This window comes from Schistocerca nitens, chromosome 9, assembly GCF_023898315.1.
Source record: "Schistocerca nitens isolate TAMUIC-IGC-003100 chromosome 9, iqSchNite1.1, whole genome shotgun sequence".
Classification (NCBI taxonomy): domain Eukaryota; kingdom Metazoa; phylum Arthropoda; class Insecta; order Orthoptera; family Acrididae; genus Schistocerca; species Schistocerca nitens.
The window spans coordinates 240,347,594-240,373,579 of NC_064622.1; the positions used below are offsets into that span (position 1 = coordinate 240,347,594).

At 43.2% G+C, this 25,986-nt stretch overlaps 1 protein-coding gene across 1 annotated transcript in view; it reads right to left on the reverse strand.

Annotated features, from left to right (window-relative positions):
* The window catches only part of LOC126204156 (uncharacterized), a 1,030,415-nt gene that overhangs the window by 218,202 nt on the left and 786,227 nt on the right, over nucleotides 1-25,986 (reverse strand). The window contains exon 15 of the mRNA XM_049938564.1: nucleotides 3,921-4,046. Coding sequence (XP_049794521.1) covers nucleotides 3,921-4,046 — 126 coding nt within the window. The remainder of the gene's footprint in view (nucleotides 1-3,920; nucleotides 4,047-25,986) is intronic.

Sequence of the window (25,986 nt, forward strand, 5' to 3'; positions counted from 1 at the left end):
ACAGTTCCATACGACGTTAACTTTGAAGAAACACCTAAATCATGATTAGTGGATTGTGTCTCCAAACCAACAATGCCACACGTTATTAAAATTGAGAGAATGGCTAAATCGTTATTAATTGGATGGTAATCTGACCACCTCTCCTCCCAGACAATCACTGTCATATGTCACGTCGGCATGTCACTAGTGGAATGGAGCAACTGCTTTCGCTCTGATGATGACAGTAACTGATGGCATGGGGCATACCAAAGAACTGAAACTAAGAGGGTCACTTCTTATTGATGTTCGGTCGAGACTCAACTACAGCTCATCGAAGTGGGCTGAAAGAGGATTTTCAGTTCGCATTGTCTGTTCGACATATTCCCAGGTGCATTGAATAGGGTAGGGATAGGTAAACTCGTGGTCGGTCAAAAGCACTCAGCCCTGTCGATTTAATCAAGTCGCAGGATTGGTAAGGTTTGCATGTACATCCGCATTCTCTAGTTGAAGGAACAGGAGGAAGGAAGGAAGATTAGGGTTGAATATTCCTTTCGTCGCGAGGGCAATAGAGATGAAGTACAAGCTTGGATGGTGACTGGTTGGGGGAGGAAATTGGCCTTGTTCTTTTCAGTGTTGCCATCTTGATCTTTAAGCGATTAAGGGAATCCATAGAGGAATTAAACGGGGTTAGTACCGTTATTCTCTGGAAAGTGAGTCCAGCGTCACTACTCCTATTTGGTCGCTTGTAGCCGAAGACGAATAGTTGAACACGATCTGCCATCAGCTTTGTACTGTTCCCCGGTATTTTAGTCCGAAAATACGAGTATAAATGTGAAGTATATACGTAACTTAATCTTTAGCTGAAACTAATGTCTTACAGAACGCATGTCGCATTTAGAAAGGAAACGTCTTCATTCACCCATACTCTTTAATGACCACACACGTAAACCTCATTTTAAATCTACCTCCGCGCCTTAAGTCTGACAATGGTGGAATGCTAGTATGTCTGCTTGTCCAGAACTATGTTAATTTAAAGTACAGTGTCCGACCTTTTCAAGTTTGGCATGTGCTGAAGCACACTGTTTTGTAGCGTACCTCTAAGTAATGACTTTAAACTGAAACTGCAATGGTGAAAATAAATAGTTTATGCAATCAATGTCGATTATGATGTCTTTTAATCGCTGTAGAAGTTATTTACTGGCACAACATTCAATAGAGGGCTCACCGAATAATATTCAAATTTTATGCAAAGCTCTAAATGTATTAGCATCAGGATAAATTACTATGCAATGCAGCTAGCTGTGATTCATGAAATGAAATACACCTACGTAGCTAGCCTACACCTAAATAAATTTTTAAAATAGGTCAGAAAAGTGTCTGCTTCTACTCCATATTACTATACATCGTTTGGGTTTTAGCGTGGGAATAAACATCGAATGCTGCACTCACTAAGCAGTCTACTTGTCAAACCTACATGATTCCCTCTGGTATGGTTTCAACCCCAGGAAGACTCGGCTCTATACTGATTCTGGCGGCTGGTGCTCGCATTATGCTACTATTCCTATATGTACTTATATTGCTGCTACTCTAGTTTGATTGCAACTGCATACGGCCCCCGGTTTTCAAGGAATACGTGGTATTTGGAAACACTATATGTATGGCATTACGCATGATCCGGGTTGATGCGTCCGAAGTGCCCCGTGACAGTTGACCCACGGCCGCGGATGTTGCCGTTGCCTCCGGCTGAAGCGCTGAAAGTCACTCGAACATTGTTAGCACTAACACACAGTACAGTGAAACAACTGAACACACTTTCTTATCCGCCACAATCCTATTTACATAGTAAAGCTGTCAACAACTGAAGGTTGTTTCGCACACCACTGCGCTTTACTATCTATGGAGTTGTTGGTGTTGGGATGCCATTCATTTTCTCCTCTAAACTGATTAATCTGGGCATTTAAAGTTAACATCGACTCCGAATCATGGTGTGACTTGAGGTTTTTCGTGTACCATTGTCATAGGTTTAAAGAGTTAAAAGTGATTGTAAATATCCTAGGACCGACTGACGATTAGAATCCCGATACCCCCCCCCCCCCCGCCCCCCCCTCCCTTGAACCACCTATCTACGCCCAATGCGTAAACATTAATTTGCGTTTTATGTTTGATATTTTATTTTTATTGCGTTAATGTAGGACCATTATGTCAGGTCTGGACTGGTAAGTCTGGTAGATGAAAACAGCTAAGGTACAGGTAGGTTCGGCAATTGAGAGGAAAAATATGTGTGACGGAATAGTTCACGGGTGGATGTCAGTGCCCGATGGCCACAATATTTCGACAAGTGAGCACGTTGCCATAATCAGGTGCCCTGAAGAATTAATTGCCTAGGAGCTGATGGAGGGCTTATATCTGTTCTCCCGTCCCTGCCCCTCCAACCTGGCATTCTGTACGCGGTCCACGTCGAGGCACACCTTTGTGTCCAGGATCTCTTAGCCTCCTCCCCCCTCCCCCCCCCCCCCCCCGCCTCCCCCCGTATCTGGGCTCAGATACCGCATAGAATGCCCCAGGTTGGAGAGGTTGGGGAGAGGGTTGGGGGAGGTGGAGATATATAATTCCTGCATCAGCTCCCAGCCCATCAGTTCGCCAGCACACGTGATGATGGTAACGTGGTAGCTTGTCTACCTATTGTGCCCAATGAACACTGACTCCGGCTGTTACGTGTGAACTATTTCGTCATAAATTAGACCGAGAGAAAATGGAGAATGACAACACAATAGGGCCTATATGGATCCACTCCACGAGCTTCACAGTCACATGTGCCTCGCTGTAGCGACTGAGTTTTCTGTATATGCGATAAGCACCACAAAGTGTATGCCCCGAGTAAAGTTCGCATGATCCATTTTTAACCGCTCTTCAGATGTGTAAGAAGAAACTATACACACAACATAAGGCATCAGGCTTTAGCATCCTTTGTCGTCCCTGGAAAAATCTGTTTTCCTGCGCTGCATCATATTCCACATCAAACTTCTAGAATGCTCGAAATTTCGCCCCCTCTGCTTGGACTTCCTTCACGTATAGTGTTCAGTGATCGGTCACCCAAAGTTACCAGAAGTATCCTAAGGAACATTGCTGAAGATGACTCGAAATGTCGAGCGTTCTACAAATTTGAAGAGGGATATCACACGGCGTACCAATTAAGAAGATTTAACCAGCAATGTACGCATGATGGTCTTTATCATAACTGTTTCGATCCAGTCGTCAGGCATCCATCTTCCAATGCTTTAGCTGGTAGTTATTGATCATGTTATCGTCAGCAGCAAAGTGGATCATATCTAGATCTTCTCTAAGAAGCCAATAAGTGTCCTCTGTTTGTCGTGTTGCTCAGTCATTGGAAAGGAATACCAGTAGCAGAATGACAGGGGTAGTCCTTAGGACATCCGAAGGTGGTAGGAAATTACAACTCTCCTCAGGCCACTGACAGAAGAGATGATCAGCACAAAAAACTTGTTGCAATGGTAACGACGGCAAAGGAGATTCGAAAGTGGCGTTTTTTGTGCAACTGGACATGCACAGTTTTATTCTCACTTTTCCTTGGTATCTGATTAATTCTAGATAAATTAGTCAAGCTTGAATATTTATTTATTTCTTCTAGGCATTCGTGGACCCTACTACAAAAAAAGTGAAGTTTTGGGTAGCTTGTGTGATACACCCACCCATATGACGCCAATATAGCTGGAAACACTAGACTTGAACCACAAATTCAGTACTAGACAATAATATTAAGAATTTAAACTAATTTTTTGTTTTTATCATTGTTACTGAGGATAAGAATCTCTAGCGGACGCAAAACAAAGAAAGAGTGAAAAAGCGCCATCCGGTGGCGGAGTAAAGAAAAGGAGGGAGACAGGGTAATGAGCTGTTAAGAGAACTGCGGTAAGGCGTACCTTTTCCTGCCGAGGTTCTGCAGGATCTCCTGCGCCTCCGGGTAGTCCTTCATGGCGGCCAGCACGTCCTCCCGCGACAGGCTGAACAGCTCCGAGTAGCCCACCGAGCGCACGTCCGCCGTCCGCCTGCGACAGAAGAACCAGCTCCGTGACTACAGGCGCGTCGCCGCTGTAAACCTACCGTTAAGAACTGTGGACAAAACTGCCGGTTGTCTAGTGCGCAACTCTCTTCAATGCTTAACCAATTACGAGGACTGGAACTTTAATAGCACTCCGTCGTCAGGCCACGAGTGGCCTACTGGGGCCATCGGACCACCGTGTCATCCTCAGTGGAGGATGCGGATAGGAGGAGCATGGGGTCAGCACAGCGCTCTCCCGGTCGTTATGATGGTATTCTTGACCGAAGCCGCTACTATTCGGTCGAGTAGCTACTCAATTGGCATCACGAGCCTGAGTGCACCCCGAAAAATGGCAATAGCGCATGGCGGCCTGGATGGTCACCCATCCTAGTGCCGACCACGCCCGACAGCGCTTAACTTCGGCCATCTCACGGGAACCGGTGTATCCACTGCGGCAAGTCCGTTGTCGGAACTTTAATAGTAGCAACTATTTATTTACAGCCCGTGCAAAATAGATACGTGTTTCAAAGTTTTACTTATCTTCAAAGTAGTCAACAGCATTGTGTATAACCCATTGCCAACGATGTGGAAGTCGTAGGATACTCTTAGCAGTGCCAGTTGTGTTGACAGTTCGAGCGGCGCGGTCTATTGCCTAACGAATTTGTAGCAGTTCTGAAGCGAATGCCATGAAGTGTTTCCTTCAATTGAGAAATCGAGTTAAACTCACGAGGGCTTAAGTCAGGAGAGTGCAGTAGGTGGTGTAGTACTTAGCAACCCCATCAGTCAAACAAGTCAGTAACAGCTTGCTCTGTACGTGCTTGAGCATAGTATTGCCTGCAAAATGATGGTCAGGTCCTGTAGAAAGTGTCATTACTTCTGTCTCTAAGCTGGTCTTCGGTTGTGTTCCAAAAATGTACAACATAGAGACAGAACTGATGACACATTCTGCAGGACCTGACCATCATTTTGCAGGACAATGCTCAACGCGTACAGTGCAAGCTGTTACTGATTTGTTTGACTGATGGGGTTGCTAAGTGCTATACAACATACTCACTCCCCTGTCTTAAGCCCTAGTGTGTTCAACTTGATTCCTAAACAGACGGAAACACTTCACGGCATTCGCTTCAGAACTGCTACAAATTCGTCGGGCAATAGACCGCGCTGCTCGAACTGTCAACACAACTGGCACTGCAAAGAGTATCCTACGACTTCCATATCGCTGGCAACGGGTTATACACAATGCTGGTGACTACTTTGAAGGTCACTAAAACTTCGAAACACGTATCTATTTTGTACGAGATGTAAATAAATAGTTGCCACTATTAAAGTTCCAATCCTCGTATTAGAATTTCTGAGAAAAATATAGGTTAAACTAGAGGGAAAGACTGGTAATGTACAACATGTACGAGAAGCAAATGGGACCAACAACACTGGAAAACCAAGAAGGGAGTGCACGGATAAAAAGGTGTAAGACAAGGATGCAGTCTTTCGCCCCTGCTGTTCAATAGCAATGAGGGAAATAAAAGAAAGCTTCTAGCCTGTGATTAAAACTTAAGCTAAAAGGATATCAGCGACAATGTCCGCTGATGACATTGCTACCATTAGTGAAAGTAGAAAAGAATGGAATGAAAGGTATAATGAGTACAAGACATGGATTGAGAGTAAATCGAAGGAAGACAAAAGTAAAGAGAAGTAGCAGAAATGAGAAAAGTGAGAAAGTTGACATCAGAATTGGTGATCACGAAGTAGATTAAGTTAAGGAATTTTGCTTTCTAAGGCCCAAAAGAACTCATGACAGACGGAGCAAAGAGATCATAATAAGGAAACTAGCACTGGAAAAAAGAGCGTCATATGGTAGTGAAATATTGACTGTGGGAAAACTGAAGCGGAGGATAGTCGAAGCATTTCAGATGAGAAGAATATTGAAAATTAGATGGACTGTTTAGGAATGAAGAAGTTCGCAGGATCGGCGAGAAAAGGAATATGTGGATAACACTGACAAGAAGTAACAAGATGATGGGATATGTTTTAAGACATTAGGGAATAACTTCCATGGTGATAGAGGGAGTTGTAGAGGATAAAAACTATAGAGGAAGACAGAGATTGGAATAACTGAGAACATACGTAAGTCCCATGTGCTACCCTGAGATGAATATGCTGGCACAGGATTGAGACTAGAGGCGGGCCGCATCTGTCAGAAGACTGATGACACTGCACATGTCGAGCATGCCATCAAATTTACTCTCGTGTACACATAATCATATACTCGAAGATGCACAGTTGTAGTGGTCTTCCGTCCGAAGAACAGTTTTATGCAGTAATCCACATTAGTCTATCCTGTACATGCGTCCTCTCCTTTTCGTATCTATTGCAGCCTACGTCCATCTGAACCTTTCTTTCCCTCTGCAATCTCTATTCCGTCCTCACACCTCAGTATTGTAGCAACGATTTTTTAATGACTCAAGATGTATCCCAACAACTGATCCCTTCATTTCGTCAAATATTCTGACAATGATAGTTCAGGTATACAAACCGACGTCACAAGCTGAAGATGAAGAGATAGAGAAAGTGTATGAGGATATTGAAAAGGTAATACAGTTTCTAAAGGGGGACGAAAATCGAATAGTCATGGGGGACTGGAATGCAGTTGTTACAGTAGAATATGGGCTTAGGACAAGGAATGAGAGAGGAGAAAGACTAATTGTGTTCTGTAACAAGTTTCAGCTAGTAATAGCGAATACTTTGTTCAAGAACCACAAGAGGAGGAGGTATACTTGGAAAAGACCGTTTGATACGGGAAGATTTCAGTTTGATTACATCATGGTCAGACAGAGATTCCAAAAACAGATACTGGATTGTAAGATGTACCCAGGAGCAGATATAGACTCAGATCACAATATAGTAGTGATGAAGAGTAGGCTGAGGTTTAAGAAACTAGTCAGGAAGAATAAATACTCAAAGATGTGGGATACGGACATACAAAGGAATGACTAGATACGGTTGAAGTTGCCGTATAGATACAACAATAAGGAACAGCTCAGTAGGCAGTACAGTTGAAGCGGAATGGACATCTCTAAAAAGGACCATCACAGAAGCTGGGAAGGAAAACCTGCGAAGAAACTACGGGTAACAGAAGAAATACTTCAATTGATCGATGAAAGGAGGAAGTACAAAAATGTACAGGGAAACTCAGAAATAAAGAAATACGAGTCGCTGAGTATTGAAATAAATAGGAAGTGCAGGGAAGCTAAGACGAAATGGCTGCAGGAAAAATGTGAAGACATCGAAAAATCGAAATGATGTCGGAAGGTCAGACTCAGCATAAAGGAAAGTCAAAACAACCTTCGATGACATTAAAAGTAAGGTCGATAACATTAAGAGTGCAACGGGAATTCCACTGTTAAATGCAGATGGGATAGCGGATAGGTGGACAGAATACATTGAAAACCTCTGAGGGGAAGATTTGTCTGATGCGATGGAAGACGAAACAGAAGTCGATTTAGGAACGATATGGGATCCGGTAATAGAATCAGAATTTAAGAGAGGTTTGGAAGACTTAAGATCAAATAAGGCTAAAGGGATCGATAACAATCCATCAGAATTTCCAATATCATTGGAGGAGATGGCAACAAAACGACTATTCACGTTGGTGTGTAGAATGTGTGATTTTGGCGACATACCACCTGACCTTTGGAAAGGCATCAGCCACACACTTCCGAAGACAACAAGAGCTGACAAGTGCGAGAATTATCGCACAATCAGCTTAACAGCTCATGCATCCAAGTTGCTTACAAGAATAGTATACAGAAGGATTGAAAAAAATTGAGGATACGCTAGATGACGATCAATTTGGCTTTAGGAAAGGTAAAGGCACGAGTGGGGCAATTATGACGTTGCGGTTAACAATGGAAGCAAGACTAAAGAAAAATCAAGACACGTTGATAGGATTTGCCGAAAATGTAAAATGGTGCAAGATGTTCGAAATTCTGAAAAAAGTGAGGGTAAGCTATAGGGAGAGAAGGGACATATACAATATGTACAACAGCTAAGAGGGAATTATAAGAGTATACGACCAAGAACGAAGTGCTCGTATTAATAAGGGTGTAAGACAAGGATGTAACCTTTCACCCCTACTGTTCAATCTGTGCACCAAGAAAGCAATGGTAGAAATAAAAGAAAGGTTCAGGAGTGGAATTAAAATTCAAAGTGCAACGATATCAATGATACGATTCGCTGATGACATTGCTTCCCAGAGTGAAAGTGAAGAAGAATTACATAAACTGCCTACGGAATGAACAGGCTAATGAGTACAGAGTATGGGTTGAGAGTAAATCGAAGAAAGAAGAAGGTAATGAGAAGTAGTAGAAATGAGAACAGCGAGAAACTTAACATCAGGATTGATGGTCACGAAGTAGACGAGGTTAAGGAGTTCTGCTACCTAGGCAGTAAAATAACCAATGACGGACGGAGCAAGAAGGGCATCAAAATTAGACTAGCACTGGCAAAAAGGGCATTCCATGCCAAGAGAAGGCTACCAATACCAAATATCGGCCTTGTTTGAGAAAGAAAGTTCTAAGAATGTACGTGTGGAGAACAGTATTGTATGGTTGTGAAACATGGACTGTGGGAAAACTGGATCAGAAGAGAATCGAATCATTTGGGATGTGGTGCTGCAGACGAATGTTGAAAATTAGGTGGACTGATAAGTAAGGAATGTGGAGGTTCTGAGCAGAATCGGAGAGGAAAGGAATATGTGAAAAACATTGATAAGGTTCAAATGGCTCTGAGCACTATGGGACTTAACATCTATGGTCATCAGTCCCCTAGAACTTAGAACTACTTAAACCTAACTAACCTAAGGACATCACACAACACCCAGCCATCACGAGGCAGAGAAAATCCCTGACCCCGCCGGGAATCGAACCCGGGAACCCGGGCGTAGGAAGCGAGAACGCTACCGCACGACCACGAGATGCGGGCTGATAAGGAGAATGGACAGGATGATAGAACATTTGTTAAGACATGAGGGAATGACTGCCATGGTACTAGAGAGATCTGTAGAGGGCCAAAACTGTAGAGGAAGACAGAGATCAGAATACATCCAGCAAATAACTCAAGACGTAGGTTGCAAGTGCTACTCTGAGATGAAGAGGTTAGCACTGGAGAGGAATTCGTGGCGGGCCGCATCACACCATTGAGAAGACTGATGGCAAAAAAGGAAATTGTGCTCTGAACTTCTTTTTCACCAACCGGTTTCAGTACCACCGATCTAGCCATCTAATTTTCAGCATTTTTTCGTAGGACCAATTTTTAGTAGCTTCTCTTCTGCTCTTAACTGGTAATCGTTCACGTTTCTCTTCCGCGGAAGGCTACTTGCTAGACAAATACCTTCAAAAAATTCCTAACATTTAAGTTTTTGTTCGATGTTAGCGAATTTGTCTTTTTCAGAAATGCGGCATTTGCTGTTGGCAGTTTGCATTTTATATCTTCTCCTCTTTGGTCGCCGACAAATATTTACTTTAGTGTCATTAACCTCGCTTTTCTTTTGTTGATATTCATCTGATTACCTCTTTTCAAGAGTCTAACCGTTCCATTCACTTGCTCTTTCAAATCTTTTGCCGTCTCTGACAGAATTACAATGTTGTCTGCAAACCTCAAGATTTTGATTTTTCGCACATGAATTTTAATTCTCTTTCCAAATACGACCTTGGTTTTCTCCTCGGCATGATCAACGTTCTCATTTAATTACACTCGGGTTAGGCATAAATATATTTGTCGATGACTCATTATCGAAGATATAAATTAAGTAACTATTTAAATAAAATCTCTTTAATTTAACGCGTTTTTAAAACGATCTAAAAAGTATCAAATGATTTCTTGTTGTCCCATACAGATTCCTAACAACACACAGACGACACCAAAAATTTTGCCTGTGACTTTTTAATAGCTATGAAAATATTTGTAGAATTTAAAACGAAAAAGGTGGGACGCATAAATTGCGTTACAGATGCATGGTAGCTCACCTCCTTACTATTGCGTACACCCGACGTTTTTCGTTTTAAATTCAATACATATTTTCTAGTAATTAAAAATTCACAACCACAAATTTTCAGTACTGTCTTTATGGGGATAGGAATCTATATGGAACTAGGAGAAATTATTTTATACTTCTTAATCCATTTTAGAAAGTGCTGCTTTTTAGTCTTTCAAAAATTTTGATGAGACTATACCTGGGGCAAGTGGTAAATTTCAGAATTAATTCACTCTTCACCTGAGTCAACCACTACAATGCTTCCCCCAACGATTATCTCACGAATAAACCTCTATGGTAAAAATTAGTGAGAAACCAGTTCATTCGGGGACTTATCAGCATACGTTCTTTCCACGAATCATTCGCAAGCAGAACCGGAAAAGGGTGTCGTAGAATGATATACAATGTATGCTTCGCCATACACCAGCACACGACAACGGGTTAACATGGCGCTGCCATCGGGTTCTACGCTATGCTAAAAGTTTCAAGTCTCTAGTTCATTGGGAAGTTAGTTCAAAATCAACTGCAAAATTCATATCGAATTAAAATAGCTCCAATCCAATGGTTCCGTCAAAGGTTTCTGGCGGTATGTAATAATGAAAGAGTCTTAAATGAAAATTCTTTCACAGGTATTTCCAATGGAAACCACCTCTCCCACACAAGCAGTTGTCCTGGTATCTGGCTGGCAATAAATGGACTCTGCAATGTCTTTGATTTCGAGAATCTTGTCCTGTCTTTCAGGCCGGAGTATAACTTTGTTTCGAATCGATTAGTCCCTATCTACTAGTGTCTTTCACGGTTTTTCGAACTTTCATTTGTTGTAAGGCAAATTACGCGTTTGGAAAACACCTTACAAATACCGCAAATTAGGAATGGTTTTGCCTCACTCCCGTTTCGTATGGGATGTGTCTGAAGAGAACCGCTCTCTGCAGTGGCCAGGATTTCTAATAGCTCGCCGCAACCTTCAGCATAGGGAACGAAATGTATTACGGAGGGTCGTCAATAACGCATGGCTTACGAAGAAAAATACATTAAGGGAAATCAGAGCTCGCTCGGAAATATATAGGTGTTCGTTTTTTCCGCGCGCTTTGCGAGATTAGAATTACAGAGAATTATTATAAACGTGGTTCGATGAACCCTCTGCCAGGCACTTAAATGTGATTTGCAGAGTATCCATGCAGATGTAGATGAATGAGTATTCACAACTTTCGAACCCGTGATATGTGAACTGTAACGAACCTTACCGAGTAGACAGGTGAGCTCACAAGAGAAATGGTTAGCAGTTACCTTCCTGTACCATAATTATGGCATGGAACTCGTCAAGATACTGAAAATAGGAACCATCCCTACGCAACTAATTGCGTGAGACGCATAATGACTAGAACGTTGCTTGTATAGTCACTCCAAGTGGTCCTGGAGATTCTGATTGTTGTTGAAATCCGAGATAGCATATGTGCGACATCACTTACGGATACTAATTACCCCAAACACACAGACTGCGCAGTGGTTAACATTCTGGGCTCTCAAACCGGAGGACGTTGTTCAGATTTCCCATTTTAGTATCTACATTTAAGTTTTTCGCTATGCACAGTAATCGTTCAAACCGACTGCAAATGTTTTCTCTTTGAAAAGACGTAGGCTGGATTTCCTTTTCCACCCATTATCCGAGTTTGTGCGCTGTTGCTAATGACCTCGTTATCGACAGAACGTTAAGCCCCGATTTCCCACCGCTCTTCATCCCGAGGTGTTGTGATATTCGCTCGGGGGCTCTGCAGTAGTCTGTATGGAAGACTCAGTTGCTAATACTGCGAAGTTCATTAAGGTGGCGGTAAAACGTAAGATTAATACTATCCAGGTGAAGTTCTTATGATTTAAAGTACATGTGACTTCAAGTGAAGGATTAATTTCTGCATAGTAAAAACATTTGTCTTTCGTAAGTTCGGAACAATAAAAGGCAGAGAAGAGCTGTGCAGAGATATAAGTGACTACTTTCACTTGAACCACCATGGTTCGCATTAGTAATCGTTTTCTTTTTTGAGCTGTTATATACGTAGCTGGCAGGCTCATGAAATGAATGTGAGGAAAGTGCTATCATAAAAAGACTTGCAATCGATGGATTTACTTGGCGTAATACGGCCGCTACGTCGTAATGCCAGGCAGTATCTTTTGATGGTCGTAAAGTTTCCGATGCCGAGCGCATAAAGGCGGCTCGCATTAACATCGCTGGGACAGACTTCCACCGAAGACGCGCGCCCCGAGTTGTTAGTGTCCCTGCTGCTGTGCCCTCGCTCCTCTCACTGGCTGACCTACTTCGTAAATAAGTCACTGCTGGCGAGCTAGGGTGCCTTTCGCTATCTCCTCGCATCAGAGAATGTAAGAAAACTTTCTTGAATATCCGAACACATTAACTCCCAGACCTAACTGATTCAGAAGAAATACTAGAATTAATGAGTATAAATGTTCTAGCGTTGGTACTACGTCGACGAATTGTGTAACCTCTATAATTACACACCACCCAATTCTCTAGTTATGTACCATACGATTGCCAGCGAACTATTTAAGAGAACCCTGTGATATTTCTGTTCCTTTCCACGTCCTCGCACATTCAGGAGATTATGTTGTCCGTGAAGCTGCCTACGTAATTCCTGTTCTCAGATATCTGTGCAGCAGAAACATACCAGTCCAGTAATGTACGCCATCGACAGCAACACTATGGTCACCGGTTGAAACACGAAATAAGAGATGGAGGGACATGGTACAGCACACGTCCTGGCTGTCGGCGTCATGCATAGCCAGACTGAACAATAAAACTTGAGACCGTTTTTATACAATTTAATGTCGTACATGTTGCAAAATCTTATGATGAAGGGTAAACCGAAGGACTTGGAAGCCCTATACAGTGAAAGTTGAAGAACAGAAACAAATAATTGATTTCAGTAGAAAAACTTGTTTCCAGAATGAGATTTTCACTCTGCAGCGGAGTGTGCGCTGATATGAAACTTCCTGGCAGATTAAAACTGTGTGCCGGACCGAGACTCGAACTCGGAATCTTTGCCTTTCGCGGGCAAGTGCTCTACCAACTGAGCTACCCAAGCACGACTCACGCCCCGTCCTCACAGCTTTACTTCCGCCAGTACCTCGCCTCTCACCTTCCAAACTTTACAGAACCTCTCCTGCGAACCTTGCAGAACTAGCACTCCTGAAAGAAAGTATATTGCGGAGACATGGCTTAGCCGCTGCCTGGGGGATGTTTAACAACTTGTTTATTTAGGTTTGTGAGAGACTGCGTCGGGGTCAACCAATTATTGTTTACTGTCTGCTGTGGAATCTACTGGGTTTCAGTCAGAACAAAAGTATGTTATTGTTATTATTTGTAAGGAGTCGGCTTCAAATAGGGTCTCCTATCGATTTAATATTACTCTCGTTTTCGTTGTTAGAAATAAAGTCACGCTCTTGTCACTACAGTCGGACGCTGGAGCTTTCCATTGGGTTCAGATCAGCACTCTGAACAGTCCAGTTCATATCAGAAATGTTACTGACCAGAAACCATTTCCTCACAGACGCTGCTTTACTACAGGACGCACTGTCGCGCTGATAAAATTATTATCTCCGAACTGTTCTCCTACTGTTTGCAGCAAACAATGCTGAAAATTGTGTTTATATCCTTCCGCATTTGGCATTTTCTTGAGCGCAATAAGGGGACCATACAATGACCAAATACACACCCATACCTCATCTCCATCATCTCCATACTTCATTGACGCAGACAACGTTTACTATCCAAAATCGGTTGATTCCAGTCATCTTCTGTCCCGTGCATAGAGTAAATATCTCTGGAGTGAGCATTGCGTTCTGCGCATGTTGTCAACATTAAACCAGGATTGTCACGTGATCTCGGGACATCGCTGTGGCCCACATCTCGTGGTCGTGCGGTAGCGTTCTCGCTTCCCACGCCCGGGTTCCCGGGTTCGATTCCCGGCGAGGTCAGGGATTTTCTCTGCCTCGTGATGGCTGGGTGTTGTGTGCTGTCCTTAGGTTAGTTAGGTTTCAGTAGTTCTAAGTTCTAGGGGACTGATGACCATAGATGTTAAGTCCCATAGTGCTCAGAGCCATTTTTGACATCGCTGTGCCTGTGTGCTTTCTGCAGCGTTCGAAGTTTATAATACCAAGAGTTTTTGTTGTGTTTCACCGTTTGTTGATAGTGTAATAGCGATGGTGAATTACGTTGTTGCTACGGATGGAAAGAAAAATATGTGAAAGGAGGGATAGTAACTTTTCATGGGTACATTCCATATAGCTCTAATTATAGTTTTCATTTTAGTAAGAGACACTATATACGTTTAAAAATTTCGAGACGCATTATAATTAAGACTTGGTTCTGTAGACCTATTTTTCTACGATTTTATGACTATATAATAGATATTACGGCTAGTACAAAAGCTTACAAACAATCGCTTCCTCTCGTAAATTTGCTAGTGGAACAGGAAAGGGAAAGGTTTGTTGTTTCAGTAAATACTATCCTCCATGCATTTATCAGTGACTTGTCAATTATGTATATAGATTACTCCGTCTACTATTTATTTAATGAACTGGGAGCAAGTACTTAAAATGCGTTAAATAAATACCTCAAGGTGCCACCAGTAAGAAAAATTGTGCTTTAGGTCGCAAAAACGAGAAAATAAATACGCAAAAATACAAGAAAAAGGACGAATTAGCTGGGATATAATCGCTAATGTGTGGTAAATTCGGTGTTTTTCGGACACTTGCGAAAGTACTAACGTACTGTCAAGTCGTTTTGCAGGACTATCACTGCAAAAACGTACTTCAGACTCTGTAATACTATAAAGTGCGGTATCATACCAAAAACTACCAAAAATCGAGTGCATCTGAACTATGACACCTATCGCAAAGAAGCTGAATGTAATATCACTTGCCTTTAAAAGTTACGTAGCTGGTTTATTCTCGGTATCAAATGGATACTGTTAAAATGTCTTCGCAACATATATAAATAATCCACGACTCGTACGAAAAGAACCGTCTGTACTAGGGATGTAGTGACATTTTAAATATACAGGGCGCTATACGGACAAACACACGACGTCCCGAGATCACGTGACCAGGCCGGCAATGTATGTTGACAACACAAAATCTGTTCTGCGCATGTGAATGCTCACTCCAGAGATATTTACTCTATGGTCCCTTGACGATGCTCGTCACACCATCTCAAGCTTCGCTTAGCTCTGATTACAGAAATGGAAGAGTGGCTTGTGAGGAGCTGTTTGATCGTTGTACCACATTCTTTTCAACTCCCTACGCGTAGTCATTGTCTTAGATGGACATTTGGCAGCACTTTGGAATTCAGGAGTTATTCGTCACCCTAATGGGTAGTCCAGATGCAAAAGCCGCTAACTGTAGGATAGGCAAAACTGAGATAATCGCGAAAAACTCGTCTCAGCCAAGCTATTAAAGTGTTCATTTCTTTTTTAAAAATAAGCAAAAAATAATTAATTACTATTTTGAAAGACATCATGTTTACGCCAGTGACTGTTAAACTTTTTATTTCCATTACTGCATTTTCGGCCTTAGACCATTATCAAGTGCAGATCTTTTGGCTTTAAGCCATGTCAATTTTACACAGGTTGACCCATTTATAGGTCGTCATTTGATATTATATACATTCGTAACGCTGCTATACAAACGTGTCAGACTGTATAAAGTTGACATGCCTTAAAGCCAAAACATCTGCACTTGATAATGGCCTAAGGCCGAATTTGCTATAGTGGAAACAAAACGTTTAACAGTCACTGGCGTTAACATAAAGTCTTTCGAAACATTTTACATGACTATGAATCCCAGTTGTGAAAAGTTAATTAATTACTCGGCATTAACGGCTGAAATCTACGATTATGTTTTATGAGCTAAAATCTTAAGTGAAATATTGACTTAGCTGTTTTTGCACCCGATTTATGCAGTTATCAGGCTTTGCAAACGCATCGATCCAATTACGAAACTAACATTCGGTTGCAAAATCCGCTCTTCGGTGATGTTAGGAATAACAGAAGGATGGAATGTAGCTATTGCGAATGTAAACTAAATATGTTTTATTTCAAGGAGAAGTCTGACACTGTGGTTTTGGCTGGTTGATTTGGAGGAGGGGATTAAGGAAGGATGGAGAAGTAAGTCGTCCGTGCCCGTTCAAAGGTTAGAGAAATCACGGGAAATCTAAATCAGGATGGCCGGACGCGGAGTTGAACCGTCGTCTTCCCGAATGCGAGTCCAGTGTGGTAACCACTGCACCACCTCATTCGGTCTGAAATCAGAAAATCCTACAAAATTGGTATATAAAAATACGAAGATGACATTATTTCACCAGGAAAAACTGACCTATTCGACATCAAAAAGAGAACGGAAATGAATCTTCAGCATTAGCGTATTTGTTTTAATACACCATCGTGCTTCCGACATCACAATATATTGTAGAAAGTAAAATAAGCTCCAAGTTGCATCTTATCAAAACATGGACAAAATTTTAGAAAATGATAAAATTAGCTGAAATTTGCTTCTTAGCTGCAACAGCGACAAGAAATCTAGAAAATGAAACTGACTGAAAATTGCTTTTAAATGATACGGACCTCACTGTCCATCGACTCAAAATCGCTTTCGGCTTCTTCCTCGTGCTGAGGGTTGGCAGCAGCAGGAGCTACTCCAGGAGTGCTTTTCTGCACGTCTGTCAACTCGATGTGGAATTTGAGTTTGTCGTTGGTCACTGAGTCTTCACCAAAGTGGAGTTCCAAAAGGTTTTTGACGTACCCAGGATTTGCTTTTGAAAGTTCTACACCTGCTGTGAATGGTATAGGGCTGTTCCTGTTACTGAAATTTTTTTCTCTCTTCACGATGCTCTTCCCCTCTCCAGCTTCAGAACTGCAGAAGGGCTATCTACTAGACAAATCTCTTTGTTTTTGCTTTTCGTGAAAAGGATTTTTTTTTGCTTTCTGGAAATGCCATTTACCGGTCACTTTCACTAAACCATCATAACCATTAGTGTTGACATAGTTTTCATTGCATAATATTGATTTAATAATACTTTTTATGTTTTTATCTTTCTATTTTGGGAACATTTCTTTTGCATTCAGCAAGACGCATCTTCCTTTCCCGGGAGGGACCGTCGGCCTCGGTCTCGTTCTGGTCATTTTAGACTATTACTACGGGTTCTATCTCTTGCAGGATTCCTATTATTTCAATTACTCCCACTTCGTTTGTTCCATCTTCTACATTTAAACCGTCCACTGAATCACTCATTTTCTTCAAAACATCCACGCAAATATGTTAACATACACCCTGTTGATCAGGTGAACTGTGCTTCCCGGCGTATGTTTCGACAACGCATCAGCAGCAAGAGCATCACTGTTGCGTACGTCAACCAAAATCCGAATAAGAAAGACATCGCTTCCAGTCCCAACAAACTGAAATATTCTGAAGTTAAAATCTTCTGGGTTATTAGGCCGCGTCATATTTCTCCTAAAATGATCAACGTTTCGACCCCTCTGCTGGGATCTTCCTCAAGATTTTCTGGTGTCTAGCGGTAGTGGACACCAGAAGATCCTGAGGAAGATCCCAGCAGAGGGGTCAAAACGATTATCATTTTATAACAAATATGATGCGACCTAATAACCCAGAAGATTTTAACTTCAGTGGCAACTGCGACGAAAGCCTGCAGACTTACATAAACTGAAATGTACCTTTAAATTTCTAGACTGGTAAGTCTGATGCCAGTTGGCGTGATTTGCATCCGGTCATGGAACGGCGACCTGCATGCCTGTTGAACTTGGTGTGTTTTGCAAACGTTGGACATTTAGCGGGCTTTTCACCCGAAGAGAACGTGCAGTTAGCGGATTTTGCAACTGAACAGTTTTCTACGGCCATTTTCAACGGTTTAGGGCGGGCTTTGCACTGAAACCCATGCCATCGTGTAGGCGCTGAAAAAATCTATACGGCGGTGTGCTCGTCTCAGAATCGATAAAAAAGACATTTAGCGGCTCTTGCATTTGGGCTATTCATTTCACGCGATATTTTACAACAACCTCTTAAATGCTCTATGGTCCACGTCTATCAGTACATGAAGTCTGTTTGGCGTTTATGACGTCCTCCCATGGATTAGGAGAAATATAAATTCTTAAATATTCTTCCACGATATTAAGCAATAATATTCGTCATACGTAAAAGAAACTCTACCGAAAGTCAAGGAATAATGCGATTATAAAGAAAAACTATTACCTGTAACTTAAGTTTTATTATTATATTTGTTCTTTTTGGTATAGGCGTGAAACAAAATGCGCCAGACTTTGTCTTGTTCGGATAGGACGCCATTGTGCGCAATATACATAATAAGGTGTGTACATGTTTTATTATTTGAGCAGTGAACTCCAATATATGTCTAAAGTATTGCTGTTGTTAATTTCACTGTAACCTGCACCACATATTCCATTTGCTTGTCCCGTCATTTTTAAAAGGATATCAGACTCCTCTCCGGAAACAAGTTGAACATTGCTGGACGGCGGCAATTGGCCACCATTAAGCGGCAATTTCAAATTATCGTAAATATTGTCCCATTCTTTCAACAGGCGACACTGGAAATCGGCGATTTTATTTCATTCATTCCTGATCTATAGGAAACTGACATTTTCAAAGTACTTCACGATTTATTCAGACGATTTATGGTACTTGCAATAGGATACAGACTTGGCCTGCACTAAGACTTAATTACCAGGTGTTCCCGTATGAAATGAGCATTTGTTTTTGTGAAAATGAAACACTAATTTTGAATTGAAAAGTAAAAACATTTTATTCAAAGTACTGACCATTGCTTTCTATACATTTTGACCACCGTTCTGGCAATTTTTGGACACCACGCCAATAGAAATGTTCTTTTGAAGCAGACCAATCAGACACCCAATTTTCGATTTCTTCGTAGGAATCGAAGTGTTCCTCAGCCAATGCGTGTCCCATTGATGAAAACAAATGATAGTGAGAAGGGGCCAAGTCTGGTGAATACGGTGGGTGCGGTAGCAGCTCCCAGCCAAGTGTTTTGATTGTATCCTGATCCAGTTTTGTTTTATGTGCAAGTGCATTGTCGTGTAAAAAAATTACTTTGCCATGTCTTCTGGCCCATTCTGGTCTTTTCTCGATCAATGCATAGTTAAAATTGATCATTTGTTGTCTGTGGCGATTAGTATTCACAGTTTCACCGGGTTTTAGAAGCTCATGATACACCAAACCTTTCCGATCCCACCAAACACAGAGCATTGTCTTCTTGCCGAATCGATGTGGTTTTGCAGTCGATGTTGATGGTTGTCCCTGATTAACCCATGATTTTTCCCGTTTAGGATTCCTAAAATAATTCCATTTTTCATCGCCAGTAACAATTGGATGCAAAATTGATTTTCTTTCATGTCTTTGAAGAAAATTTGACAAATGGTTTTTCGGTTTTCCATCTGTCTTTCATTCAATTCATGTGGCACCCATTTTCCACACTTTTGGATCTTTCCCATAGCTTTCAAAGGGTCATAAATTGTTTGTTGTGCAAAATTTAGCATTGCTGCCATTTTCTTCTGACTCAAAGTATCATCTTCATCCAATATTGCTTGCAATTCGGCGTCTTCGAACTCTTTTGGTGGTCTTCCACGTTCTTCATTGCTTACATCAAAATCATTATTTCTGAACCTTTGAAACCATCTTTTGCATGTTGCTTCTGAAAGAGCATGATCACCATATGCCTCGACAAGCATTCGATGCGACTCGGCAGCACTTTTTTTCAAATGAAAACAAAAAATTAATGCTTTCCGCAAATCATCACTTTCTGGTACAAAATTCGACATTGTTAACACGATGAAAACATATGATGTTGTTTGTTCCATGTCTTGATGTATACTAAATATCTTTGACAGATGTCATACCAACCAAACAAAAAAAAAAGGCTCGTTCACAACAAATGTTCCCTATGGACACATTTGTATCTTAGCGCTCGTTTCATACCGGTACACCTGGTAAATCACACGTAGGTCCTTACGTACTGAAAACGGTGAAATACTTTTCTGTTTGTGCATATAGCCTATAATGATTAACTGTTTTGAGTACGGATTCGTCTGAGTAACTTCAATAATAATACAGAATCCGACGATACATTTTTGTGTCTGTAAAATCTAAAAACGATCCGTGCCTTCTCATATCTTTACAGTGAAACCAAAATCAAAGTAAAAATAGAAATAACATATATATAAAATAAAATAAAGAAACTCCACATTCACATTCCATTCAATAACACACACATTAATAGGTTATATATACACTACGCCTTGGTTTAGCTTTAGTTGTTCCTTCACGTTTCACCTCACTAACAATCGACTTGGCTTTAGAAGTGTTGAAATGTCCCTGATGGATTTGTTACTCTGATGACATCCGGTGACTGGTCCACGTTCAAAGTCACAGAACTCTCGTGACAGTCCCATCTTGCTGTTACTGCTTCGGTACTGACAGCAAAATACTCTCCGCCTCCTTTTTCACCGGCGAGTCCACCTCTTGTGACCTCTAGTTGTCATTCCCGCATCATATATGTTCATCTTATATATTGGTTAAAATGGCTCTGAGCACTATGGGACTTAACATCTGTGGTCATCAGTCCCCTAGAACTTAGAACTACTTAAACCTAACTAACCTAACGACATCACACACATCGATGCCCGAGGCAGGATTCGAACCTGCGACCGTAGCGGTCACGCGGTTCCAGAATGAAAAGCCTAGAACCGCACGGCCACCACAGCCGGCCTAGGATAATTTAGGTTAAGTAGTGTGTAAGCTTAGGGACTGATGACCTTAGCAGTTAAGGCCGGCCATCTTATACAGGGTGTTACAAAAAGGTACGGCCAAACTTTCAGGAAACATTCCTCACACACAAAGAAAGAAAATATGTTATGTGGACATGTGTCCGGAAACGCTTACTTTCCATGTTAGACCTCATTTTATTACTTCTCTTCAAATCAAATTAATCATGGACAGTACGTACCAGCGTGACTTCAAACACTTTGTTACAGGAAATGTTCAAAATGTCCTCCGTTAGCGAGGATACATGCATCCACCATCCGTCGCATGGAATCCCTGATGCGCTGATGCGGCCCTGGAGAATGGCGTATTGTATCACAGCCGTCCACAATATGAGAACGAAGAGTCTCTACATTTGGTACCGGGGTTGCGTAGACAAGAGCTTTCAAATGCCCCCATAAATGAAAGTCAAGAGGGTTGAGGTCAGGAGAACGTGGAGGCCATCGTGCATGAACCACATGTTGTGTCGTACTTGTAAAGGGACATGTTCTAGCGGCACAGGTAGAGTATCCCGTATGAAATCATGATAACGTGCTCCATTGAGCGTAGGTGGAAGAACATGGGGCCCAATCAAGACATCACCAACAATGCCTGCCCAAACGATCACAGAAAATCTGTGTTGATGAGGTGATTGCACAATTGCGTGCGGATTCTCGTCAGCCCAAACATGTTGATTGTGAAAATTTACAATTTGATCATCAGAATCGAGCAAGTACAGTACATACTGGCGAAACTAAAATGAGCTCTAACATGGAAATTAAGCGTTTCCGGTCACATGTCCACATAACATCTTTTCTTTATTTGTGTGTGAGGAATGTTTCCTGAAAGTTTGGCCGTACCTTTTTGTAACACCCTGTATATTCCTTTCAAGACCCTCTCCATTGCTTTCAATTACTCTTTCAAGTCCTTTGCTGTCTCTGACGGAATTATGACGTCGTCGCAAACTTCAAAGTTTTTTTTCTTCTCTTTGAACGTTAAATCTGTCTCCAGTTTTCTTTGATTTCCTTTCCTGCTTGCTCAATGTCCAGACTGAATAGGAATGAACGTGATACAATTTCGTTGAAGGAAGGTTCAAATGGTTCAAATGGCTCTGAGCACTATGGGACTCAACTGCTGAGGTCATTAGTGCCCTAGAACTTAGAACTAGTTAAACCTAACTAACCTAAGGACATCACAAACATCCATGCCCGAGGCAGGATTCGAACCTGCGACCGTAGCGGTCTTGCGGTTCCAGACTGCAGCGCCTTTAACCGCACGGCCACTTCGGCCGGCGTTGAAGGAAGGCTTTTCCCTTGCAGCGGACTGAAAAAGTAAGTGAAAGGACACGAACGAGAAGTTTTATTTCAAGACATTCAGAACTTCACTCCTGCGCCGCCTTACTAGCACCATTCGGGAAGATGCATTACGTAAAAATATGATGCACAAGACCTCTTCCACACTTTCCTCCGTCGTGTTTTAGAATGCACTGTGTAACTAATATGCACCACTGGTTAGTAAGTAACGTTAAAATGTTCCAGAAGATTCATTTCCCTTTTGTTGTGGAATAGAACCTCTAAATGCAGATTGCTCTGACAGCCATAGCAGCAGCGCAGGCGGTGCTTTCTGTGTGATTATGGCTTCGTGCCTCGCCGTCTATAAACACGGCCTTCGCCCCACGACCCCGTTAGCGTAATGGGACGGCCACGGGATGGCTCCTCGGAGACCGTTGCCAGCTTTTACTGCTGGCAAGTTGCTTCGCGACGACATTCGAGATTCAACCACAGAACTGCGCTACACTAATAAATTCGCAGTAGCACTGTGCTACCAGTGTAACCACACTTCACCTACCACACACCGTTTCCTTCCACATTCAGTATTGGAACACGTTGCAGTTGTAAAGGGGTGGGGACTAATGCGGCGGCCGCGCGGGATTAGCCGAGCGGTCTTGGGCGGTGAAGTCATGAACTGTGCGGCTGATCCCGGAGGAGATTCGAGTCCTCCCTCGGGCATGGGTGTGTGTGTTTGTCCTTAGGATAATTTAGGTTAAGTAGTGTGTAAGCTTAGGGACTGATGACCTTAGCAGCTAGCCGGCCGGAGTGGCCGAGCGCTTCTAGGCGCTGCAGTCTGGAACCGCGCGACTGCTACGGTCGCAGGTTCGAATCCTGCCTAGGGCATGGATGTGTGTGATGTCCTTAGGTTAGTTAGGTTTAAGTAGTTCTAAGTTGTAGGGGACTGCTGACCTCAGCAGTTAAGTCCCGTAGTGCTCAGAGCCATTTGAACCATTTTTGAACCTAAGCGATTAAGTCCCACAAGATTTCACACACATTTGAACATTTTGAACTAATGCGGCTGGAGACGGTTTGTTTACTTCTTCTTTGTACTTGCTGCTGCTCCATGTTGTAAATTAATGAAAGCTTTCACTGTGCTTACTGTGTGCACCGAGTGAAGTGGTGCAGTGGTTAGCACACTGGACTTGCATTTGGGAGGACGACGGTTCAAGCCCGCTCTTGACCATCCAGATATAGGTTTCCCTTGATTTCCCTAATTCACTTCAGGCAAACGCCGGGATGGTTCCTTTGAACGGGCACGGCCGATTTCCTTCCCTAATCCGATGGGACAGATGACCTCGCTGTTTGGTCCTCTCCCCAGACTCAACAGATCAATCAACAAAGCATACAGTATTGTTACAGTTGTCTGGAAAGTTTATCCACCAAAACCCGATGTTACTTCCCATAGTCCAGAGTTAAAACGGTTGAAATGGCTCTGAGCACTATGGGACTTAACATCTGAGTTCATCAGTCCCCTAGAACTTAGAACTACTTATAACCTAACTAACCTAAGGACATCACACACATCCATGCCCGAGGCAGGATTAGAACCTGCGACAGCAGCGGTCGCGCGGTTCCAGACTGAAGTGCCTAGGACTGCTCGATCACTCCGGCCGGCCTGCCCAGAGTTAAATTAGAAACATGAAAGCATAAGCTACTCATGAAATATGCCAGAAGAACGTGAGGCTAGTATTGCCCAGCACCCACTTGTAAACATACGCTAATGAGCTGAAACATTAGGATCACCGTCAAGCGCAGAAGTGAATGGCGTCTGGTTGCGTTGCGGGTGGAGCCGACGAGGTAAACGGGTCCTGTATCGTTCGTCACAGCACCTGACACTACAGGTTTCTGAGTTGTTGCGATGTCTCCAGTGGGAGCGAGGTTTACTATTTCACACCAGTTTAATCCTTTGTAGCTGACCGTTTAACTACACTCCTGGAAATGGAAAAAAGAACACATTGACACCGGTGTGTCAGACCCACCATACTTGCTCCGGACACTGCGAGAGGGCTGTACAAGCAATGATCACACGCACGGCACAGCGGACACACCAGGAACCGCGGTGTTGGCCGTCGAATGGCGCTAGCTCCACAGCATTTGTGCACCACCGCCGTCAATGTCAGCCAGTTTGCCGTGGCATACGGAGCTCCATCGCAGTCTTTAACACTGGTAGCATGCCGCGACAGCGTGGACGTGAACCGTATGTGCAGTTGACGGACTTTGAGCGAGGGCGTATAGTGGGCATGCGGGAGGCCGGGTGGACGTACCGCCGAATTGCTCAACACGTGGGGCGTGAGGTCTCCACAGTACATCGATGTTGTCGCCAGTGGTCGGCGGAAGGTGCACGTGCCCGTCGACCTGGGACCGGACCGCAGCGACGCACGGATGCACGCCAAGACCGTAGGATCCTACGCAGTGCCGTAGGGGACCGCACCGCCACTTCCCAGCAAATTAGGGACACTGTTGCTCCTGGGGTATCGGCGAGGACCATTCGCAACCGTCTCCATGAAGCTGGGCTACGGTCCCGCACACCGTCAGGCCGTCTTCCGCTCACGCCCCAACATCGTGCAGCCCGCCTCCAGTGGTGTCGCGACAGGCGTGAATGGAGGGACGAATGGAGACGTGTCGTCTTCAGCGATGAGAGTCGCTTCTGCCTTGGTGCCAATGATGGTCGTATGCGTGTTTGGCGCCGTGCAGGTGAGTGCCACAATCAGGACTGCATACGACCGAGGCACACAGGGCCAACACCCGGCATCATGGTGTGGGGAGCGATCTCCTACACTGGCCGTACACCACTGGTGATCGTCGAGGGGACACTGAATAGTGCACGGTACATCCAAACCGTCATCGAACCCATCGTTCTACCATTCCTAGACCGGCAAGGGAACTTGCTGTTCCAACAGGACAATGCACGTCCACATGTATCCCGTGCCACCCAACGTGCTCTAGAAGGTGTAAGTCAACTACCCTGGCCAGCAAGATCTCCGGATCTGTCCCCCATTGAGCATGTTTGGGACTGGATGAAGCGTCGTCTCACGCGGTCTGCACGTCCAGCACGAACGCTGGTCCAACTGAGGCGCCAGGTGGAAATGGCATGGCAAGCCGTTCCACAGGACTACATCCAGCATCTCTACGATCGTCTCCATGGGAGAATAGCAGCCTGCATTGCTGCGAAAGGTGGATATACACTGTACTAGTGCCGACATTGTGCATGCTCTGTTGCCTGTGTTTATGTGCCTGTGGTTCTGTCAGTGTGATCATGTGATGTATCTGACCCCAGGAATGTGTCAATAAAGTTTCCCCTTCCTGGGACAATGAATTCACGGTGTTCTTATTTCAATTTCCAGGAGTGTATATTCACACTCACAATAACATACGAAACGATTAAGGAGTGCATTGGGTACCTGGCGACGCGAGCAAAGCAACTAGTGTGACGTCACAAGTTCGATGCGGAGACTGTACTTCCTGTGGGTCCTGGTTGCCGACACGTGACGTAGTTGAGAAATTACGTAAGAGAAGCAAAGACGAGATGAATAGGGAATTATTCTAGAGACGGTACATGGAAATCCACTGACTTAAGCAACTTTGATAACGGGGACACTGTTATGGCGCAAAGCCAGGGAACGAGCTTCTTGGAACGGGAAAGCTGTTCGTCTGTTACCGTGGCGCTGTCCTACTATGGAACGTGGTTGAAAGACAGTGGAACCACAAGTAAGTCACAAGCTGTTGAAGTC